Source organism: Parambassis ranga, chromosome 9 (assembly GCF_900634625.1).
Source record: "Parambassis ranga chromosome 9, fParRan2.1, whole genome shotgun sequence".
Lineage (NCBI taxonomy): Eukaryota > Metazoa > Chordata > Actinopteri > Ambassidae > Parambassis > Parambassis ranga.
In genome coordinates, this window is record NC_041030.1 from 17,482,620 (window position 1) to 17,491,327 (window position 8,708).

An 8,708-nucleotide genomic window follows, 5' to 3' on the forward strand; every position below is an offset into this window, starting at 1 on the left:
TGTCCCGAACAGTGCATGAGGGTTAAAGGTACAGTGATGGATGTTTGTCGCCCCCTTCTAGCAGCAAGAGTAATCACACAAACACTTGTTGTAAAGAAACAACAAAAAAATATTTTATTTTATTGTGTCCCCGGGTGCGGTAACCCGAGTATCCCTGGTCTGTGTCTCCGTAGAGACGTTGTCTGTTTTAAGTTACCAGGTAACCTAGCGCCTGAGTGGACAGCTGCGTCGGCCAATCAGATGGCTGTTTCGTTTTGATGGACATCTGGTTCCTCCAATTGCATTCATGAGCCCTTTGTTGGTGGCAACGCTCCTACGTTCTCCTGTTAGTCCGTTGGCGGAGCGTCAAGCGTGAACAAGTTTGTGCGGTCGGAAATTTCACATTTAAGCTAAAAATGAGGGAGATCGTTCATCTGCAGGCTGGTCAGTGTGGAAACCAAATCGGAGCTAAGGTTAGAGCAGCTTTGGTTCAAAAGTGAAGCTTTATTTCACTTAAAAATTTAAATTTAGTTCTGGTGGGCTGCTAGCTGATCGCTAACGCTAATGATAGCGCCACAGTGCAGACCGAATAGCAAGGGTAAGTTGTGCTAGTTAGCCTGCTAATATAAACTTTCTGTTTGGTTCTAGTTCTGGGAGGTGATAAGCGACGAACATGGAATCGACCCGTCTGGTACTTACCATGGGGACAACGACCTGCAGCTGGAGCGGATCCACGTCTACTACAACGAGGCAACAGGTGAGCTTCACTTTTCTGTTGGATTTGCTGCCCAGAGCCACACGGTCAGATTAGCTGTTTTCTAGGTGAGTCAAGGTAATTAAATACACCTGGAAACATTGTTAGTATTGTCGACATCCAGCAGGGGAGTTATTATGTCACTATAAGGCCCGAGAAATGAGTCCTGAAGTCAGTGGGCCTTTCTTGATCCCGCTTCCTAGCTACTGACGCTCAGCTATAATTTTTTGAAAAAAAAGTTGACCCAGAATGTCCTCTTTGAAAAGAACATTGTGATAGTTGAATGGCTGAAATCGGTCAATGTATGCTGAAGATACGCTGCGCCAAAAAACGTAGAGAATAAAAAATAATTCGAACGATTTAAAAGAGAAACTGCTGAAGACAAGAAAACTATGACGTTATTGACCTCAAAGTATAGCCTGAGACACAGCATATGAAAAGTCTGAGGCTGGAATAATACCCTAAGCTTATTAAAAGGACAGGCTGTGTGACTTTAATGTGCAGCAGCTGAATGATGGTCAATACAGCAGAATATTGTTCATATTCTGATCAATAAATAGGATATATATCCCTTTTTGCTCCTCTATGTGTACATGTATGTGAGATTGTCTCTATGGCAGCGTATACATACCCAGTCTTAGGGCAGTTATACACCACTATAAAGGTCTGAGGCAGGAATAATACCAGATGGTCATCAGAAGGAAGGGCTGTATGATTTTAATGTTAAAAAGTTGTAATCAGTTGAATGATAATTAGTATGACCGATATAATGCTTAAAGTCTGATCAACAAACAGAATATAGCTGCTGCGTTTGAGCCTGTCTCCATGGCGACATGAATGTTTATCAACTGCCCCTAGCCGCTGCTCTTCTCTCCCCCTCATAGGGGAGTTCCAATGTAAATACATTCATTGTCACCCTCTGCTAACTGCTTTGTGGTTCCAAACCAAAGCACTCGGAGGAAAAAACTCCAAAATTGTGAGAAGCTCTCTCACAGGCTGCCCCTGGTGTCGTCATTTCCAGTATATAGGGGCTGTTAATGGAGGGAGAAGAGACTTTGTCCCAGATAGAGGCTCCTGTAGGCCAAACGGTTTGACTCAGCTTTGAGGGTCACATTGTGAGAAATTGCAATGTCATTGGGACTGCGACAGGGTCTCAGTAGAACTTAAATGTGGATCAAAAATGCTTTACTTGCTTTATTTAATGCAGACTAACAGTAAGCACTTATCTTACAGGGTAATTGTTTCATCACTGTTTCTATTATCAGGTGGCAAGTATGTTCCCCGCGCAGTGCTGGTGGACCTGGAGCCAGGCACGATGGACTCTGTGAGGTCTGGACCCTTCGGTCAGGTGTTCAGACCAGACAACTTTGTCTTTGGTGAGCATTCAAATCTGGAAATTCAAATGAAGCTGGCTGATAAAATCTCATTCTCACTCAAAGTGTCATGTTTCCTGATATAATAAGAGCAGCTGTGAAGGGTTTTTGTATTTGCGTGTGACACAGGCCAGAGTGGAGCAGGTAATAACTGGGCTAAAGGCCACTACACTGAGGGGGCTGAGCTGGTGGACTCTGTCTTGGATGTTGTGAGGAAAGAGGCAGAGAGCTGTGACTGCCTGCAGGGCTTCCAGCTCACACACTCCCTGGGAGGAGGAACCGGATCCGGCATGGGTACTCTGCTTATCAGCAAGATCCGAGAGGAGTATCCAGACCGCATCATGAACACATTCAGCGTGGTGCCCTCACCCAAGGTTCAGATAACGCATTCAGATGTTGTTAGATTTGGCCTTGTGCCTGCTGTGTTTTAACACTGTCCCATCTTCTTCCCTTTGTTCCCTCTCCATCCTGCAGGTGTCTGACACAGTGGTGGAGCCGTATAATGCTACCCTGTCTGTCCACCAGCTGGTGGAGAACACAGATGAGACCTACTGCATTGACAATGAGGCCCTGTATGACATCTGCTTCCGCACACTGAAGCTCACCACTCCCACCTACGGTGATCTCAACCACCTCGTCTCAGCCACCATGAGCGGAGTGACCACCTGCCTGCGCTTCCCCGCCCAGCTCAATGCTGATTTGAGGAAACTGGCCGTCAACATGGTGCCCTTCCCCAGGCTGCACTTCTTCATGCCAGGCTTCGCCCCCCTGACGAGCCGTGGCAGTCAGCAGTACAGGTGGGGAGGCCAGACCCGACTTTTCAAGCACTCATGCTCCCAAGTTCTTTTACTTATCAAAATGTCTTTTTTTTTTTTTTTTTTCTTTTTTAAGAGCGCTGACCGTTCCTGAGCTCACCCAGCAGATGTTCGATGCCAAGAACATGATGGCGGCTTGTGACCCTCGCCACGGCCGCTACCTCACAGTTGCTGCCATCTTCCGCGGCCGCATGTCTATGAAGGAGGTGGACGAGCAGTTGATCAACATGCAGAACAAGAACAGCAGCTACTTTGTGGAGTGGATCCCCAACAATGTCAAAACAGCCGTGTGCGACATCCCTCCACGCGGTCTCAAGATGGCTGCCACTTTCATCGGCAACAGCACGGCCATTCAGGAGCTGTTCAAGCGCATTTCAGAGCAGTTCACCTCCATGTTCCGCCGTAAGGCCTTCCTTCACTGGTGAGTATCCCGCCGAAGGAGGTATGTGTGTAAATGTGCTGACCTGCTCTTGGCCCTGTAGCTTGTGTGCTAACATAATGCCTGTTCTGTTCAGGTACACGGGGGAGGGCATGGACGAGATGGAGTTCACCGAGGCAGAGAGCAACATGAACGACCTGGTGTCTGAGTACCAGCAGTACCAGGAAGCAACTGCTGATGACGAGGGAGAGCTTGAGGAGGAAGCAGAGGAGGACATGGCATAGACGCCTGGCAGGACCTTTGTCTTTCTATGCAACAGTTAGGGCTGGATGATATGTTAACAGTTAACATGTGTTCAGATAAAAAGCACGAGTTCAGTTTTTTAAAGAATTTCTCTTCATGTTGTGTGTGTTTCCTGTTCTGAATAAAGTTTTTAACCAGCTCTTTTTGTAAACCTTTTATTGAAAAAAAGGCACTTTCAATCTAAATTGCAAATATTGTGATTTAATGAACACAGTGTATGTATATTGGGCATACCAACAGGTAGAGTGTAATTAAAAAAATATTAAATTACTTATTAAATGCATATATCAATATAGTAATTTATCTGATTTGTGATTTTTATTTATTAAAAATTGGATCAAAAGATGAAGAAATCAGCACCCTCTGGTTTTCTGTTTGTAGTGCTTTTGGTTTCTGGTTTTCCTTTGCTTTTTGTTTCAGGTGCTCTGTTCTGGCTGCAGCTTCCTCTGGGCGGAGTACTGGGCTGATGGTTCTTACCTGTTCCTCAGAAACTTAGCCCTGTTCCCGTCCCGTCTTCCACTGCAGTCTTCAGAGCCCCTTCAAGGATTCTTGCCGTCGTGGTTGTTTTCTGTTTTCCTCCAGAGAGTTTTTCGCCTTAGTAGTTGCTTAGTCTTAGTCTTCTTCAGAGACTTTTCTCCCTAGTGGTTGTTTTTTGTTCATGGAATAAACCTGAACACCTTTTGAGACCTGCATTTAGATCCAGTATTTATTGTCCCATAACAGAAGAACTGACCAGACATGGATCCAGCGGCCTTATCTCCACCATTGCCATCAAAGGTGTTAACCCGCCAAGGAATCCTGTTGGGTAGACATGAGCATGACATTCAAACTCTTCAAAATGATCATAATGTGACATTTGAACAAGTAAATGAACTTCGTAACCAATTTCAGGCTTTTGCCACACAGTTTCTCCCATCTGCCGCAGCTGTGCAGGGCCATCTAATTCCAGCACTCCCTGTGTGCCCGAGCCCTACAATGGCGCGTCGGGGTTGCCGGGGTTTTCTCCTCCAGTGCTTAAATATTTAGCTCTCAAACCTTTAACATTCGACTCTGATCGCTCCAAGGTTCTCTACATGGTTGGTCTACTTCAGGACAGGGCTCTAGAATGGGCTCAGGTGGAAGACGCTATGGCACCATGGTCAGGGCGTACCTTAAGTGACTTTATTGGACGATTTAAAGATGTTTTTGATGTCCCTAACAGTGCTAGGAATGCCTCTAAGTGTTTGCTTTCCATATCTCAAGGCTCTGACTCAGTGGCAGAATACTCCGTTCAGTTCCAAACTCGCTCTAGAGGCTGGTTGGAACGAACCAGCTTTGAAAGGGGCCTTCCTGAAGTCCCTAAATGAAAACATCAGGAGCGAATTAGCCTGCCGTGAGGAGCCGCCTTCCGTTGATGCTCTCATTTTGCTAGCCATCCAGTTGGACAATTACATGAGGGAGGTTCGACTCGAGACCTAATCCAGAACCATCGTCATTGAACCAGTTCCCCACCTGCTCTCAGACATGCACTACCACCAGCGCCCTCTACTGCTGTGGCCCCTCACCTGTGTGACCCCCTCCCCTATCGTCCCACGACCTCTCTCCCAGCTGTACTGGCACGAGCTGTGGTCTGCAGGGCAGAAGAGTACAGCAAAACACACGTACAAAAGAGAGGTCCGCCGGCCAGTAGGTGGCGCAGTGACTGTAGCAGATCAGCATGTCAATCTGTGCAGCATCCGATGTTCAGCATGACTGTAAAGTTTCATCCACATAGGATGAAGTATGTGGGAGATACAACCAAAAATACATGTATGTCCTGTGAGTTGGAGAAGGGTCAACTTTGTGGCGGCGCCACGGCCAGACCGTGTGACGGTCTGCGTTTTTGACTTTAGGTCCCTTATGCCTTGAGAGTAACCAGGAGTTTCAGGTGGACTGGAGAAATCCTGTAGGAGGAGTTCGTAAAAGTGCAGCGAGTGAGAAATGCAAAATGGTGCAGGTTTTTCAAAATGGCGGACTTCCTGTGCGTTGTAGAGTATACCGCCAAGAGACTTTTGTCTAGAGGAGATACATATGTGTACCAATTTTTGTGTCTGTAGGTCAAACGGGGAAGCAGATCTAATTCCAGGGGGCGCTACTGAGCCATGTGGCCACGCCCACATATGGCGATGAGGTGATATGAAAAGGTGCACAGGGGCTGATGTCATGATAGAGTAAGAGGCATGTAGGATGAACAAATCAAGAAACACAGCAGCTTTCTCTATAGTGGCGAAGGGTCACCTTCGTGGCGTTGCCCCGCCCATACGGTGTAACAGCGAGCTGCGTTTTTGATAACTTTTGCTCAACCATGTCTTCAGAACCATGTGACAAAATCTCAGGCCTATCAAAGTATTTCCCTAGGAGTTGTTCGTTCAAACACGAGGTGTGGAACATGGAAAGCAGCCTGAACACAATTCAGACCACCGGTAGGTGGCGCTATGAGAGTTTTTGGTCATTAGCATATCAATCTGTTCAGAATGACAGGCTCAGCATGCCTGATTTTTTTCATCCACATAGGATGAAGCATGTGGGAGATACAGCCACAAATACATCTATTTTGTTTGCGTTGGCAAAGGGTCAACTTCGTGGTGGCGCCACAGCTGTAGGGGGTAGAATTCTTTTTCCAAAGGCATGTTTCCTGGCATGAGGCGATATATCAGCGTACCAATTTTCATGGCCGTAGCTGTTACGCTGAATATTTTCAAAATCCAGGGGGCACTGTAGAGCCATTTTCCAAGTCACTGTCGCGGCGACAGTTTCAGATCGCCATTTTTCGCGAACCTGACCTGTGTGCCAAATTTGGTGAGTTTTTGAGCACGTTCAGGGGGTCAAATTTGCGTCGAATGACGAATGCATTTCGATAGGGCTCTTGCACCATTCGGTGCTCGGGCCCTAATAAACATTACAATTACAATAATATACTAATAAGATATAATAATAATAATAATATTACTAATAAGATTTTCCAGTTATATAATTACATAGCCAATAAAACTTTTTCCAATACAAATGTTTCAATGCCAATGTTTTCTCAGTGTCAAACTTTACTGTCACTGTTTTAGCACACACACCCCTGAAGCCAATCAATACCTGAACCGAGTTTCCTCTTCCTGTCAATTAGAATCACTAATTTTCACTTTTCCACACCAAAACAATAGATAACTAAAACCACCAATGTAAGAAAGGAAAGCTAAAGCATGAATAAAATGAGAAAAAACAGGCAAATAGAATAATAACTTCTTACTTACTTTTTTTTTTTACCCCTGCTGGTCTAACAATACTTCAGTCAAGACTTCACTGCAGTGAAATGACTTTCTACTGTATGTCCCTCCCCCTCAGGGAGTGGGAAAACTGGAAGTGAAGGCACTTGCTCAAGGACATCTAAGAATGAAGAGCGTTTCAGGGACTTGAGCCAATACTGGGGGGAGAAAAAAATACATTCTTGCCAAATTGCTTTCAACACAGCAATATAACACCTGCTCAGATACAACCACCCTCATCCTGGTAATAAAACAGAAACTAGCACTTTGATGGTGATGAACAGTAGACTTTCTGGTGTAGTAAACATACAGCTTTCCATGTTATTAAAATTTACAATTAAAATTTGCCTCTCAAAAATGTTTCTGTCCTCACGGTCCTGTACTGTAGACTAAAGCCGGATTTACACCGCACACGAAGCTGCAACGTAACTGCAGCGTAGCGACAGTCACTGTGAAATGCTTCACAGGGGGTGGGTTGGAGTCATATCGCCCAGCCCTAGTCTCTTGGTGTCTCAAAGGCCCTTAGGCAAGAGGTGACACAATTTTCCTATTCATAAAAGGGACCATAAAAAAGAAGATCATCATACACTGCATCTTTAAATGCGTCTTGTGTAAGGTATTTATTCAACAATTATTCAAGTATATTTCTACCCTGTTTAGAGTGGAAACATTGTGATAGAATTAAGTAGCTACATGGGAGAACTGACACATAAATATGTATTGAACTGGGTTTTATACCTTTTTTATGATACACTCAATGAAAGCATCTAAAGCATACATGCAGATACACAAGCCTGAATACATACAAACAATAGCCCTCACAAAATAACAATATGTAGTGGCATGAATGTGACAATATATTACGTATCACAAAACATGTGGTACACATAATTAAATCTTAGGCGAACTGTCATAGTAAGAAAGACCAATATGCACAATGAGGAAGTGAATTACAGCTACAGCCACATACTGGATGGCTGCTCCTTCAGTGCCCACACAGGTGGGATAGAAATGGCCGTTGGGGACTGACTTGAAGCTGGATTCCAGCCAGCTTGTAGTCAAGGGCCTCAGCTTGGGGCTGTAATTATGAGTGGCTGTATCTGTAAGAATTGCTACAGTGTTTTGCATTTGGGAGAACTGATACAAGTGTATGGATTTTTACAGTCCTATGTAATTACACAGAGTAAATTTAACTCATTACACAAGGACCAGCAAGCTTGCATCCAAAGCAGCTAAAGGTTAAGTGCTTTGGTTAGAGGTGCTCCATCTCTGGAGCTTTGTCATTCCTCCCATCCACCTTTAACCTTTCCCTGTAATTTAGACTGCATGCATCAACAAAAAATTCTGGTTTCACAAGAAGCATGCCGTTTGCTTCCTGCAAACACACACAGCATCACTCTAACACAGATGCAATATATACTTTAAATGATAGATATTATCTGCCTACATACTATGCCTGTAGTACAACCCTGTATCAAGGAGATTAAAGGTTTGCAACCAAAGACTGGTGACTTGCATTACTGCAGATTTTTTTTATAAAGTAACAGTTTGGAAAAGCAACATCCACGAATGTATAATATAAATTATGTTTTCGTTGTAAGTCAGTTTTTATGCTGCTGCATAGGTTAAATGACTGAAGCTGCTGTTGAAGAGCTATAACATGACAGCTTTCACATGTTTTATAGCTCTCCAGGGCAGTGTAATCTCAGCGCATGTTGTTTATGTGCCATCAATATTCCATCACCTTAGAGAGCTGTAAACCACACTAACCCCCCCAAAATTACAACAAAAGGACCATGAACACACATAATACTGCAAGCGAATGTTCAG

General features: G+C 44.5%; 1 protein-coding gene across 2 annotated transcripts; it reads left to right on the plus strand.

Annotated features, from left to right (window-relative positions):
* Positions 1–344: 344 nt before the first annotated feature.
* On the plus strand, positions 345–3,584 carry LOC114441478 (tubulin beta-4B chain-like). Of its 2 annotated transcripts, XM_028414430.1 has the most exons (7): positions 345–452; positions 628–736; positions 1,999–2,109; positions 2,236–2,480; positions 2,581–2,903; positions 2,998–3,342; positions 3,437–3,584. In XM_028414430.1, the coding sequence occupies exons 1-7, from the start codon at positions 396–398 to the stop codon at positions 3,582–3,584; spliced, it is 1,338 nt and encodes a 445-aa protein (XP_028270231.1). In that variant the 5' UTR covers positions 345–395. The 2 variants fall into 2 exon arrangements, with proteins under 2 accessions (XP_028270231.1, XP_028270230.1); XM_028414429.1 differs by lacking the exon at positions 2,581–2,903 and having other exon boundaries at positions 2,236–2,327; positions 3,128–3,342.
* Positions 3,585–8,708: the final 5,124 nt, after the last annotated feature.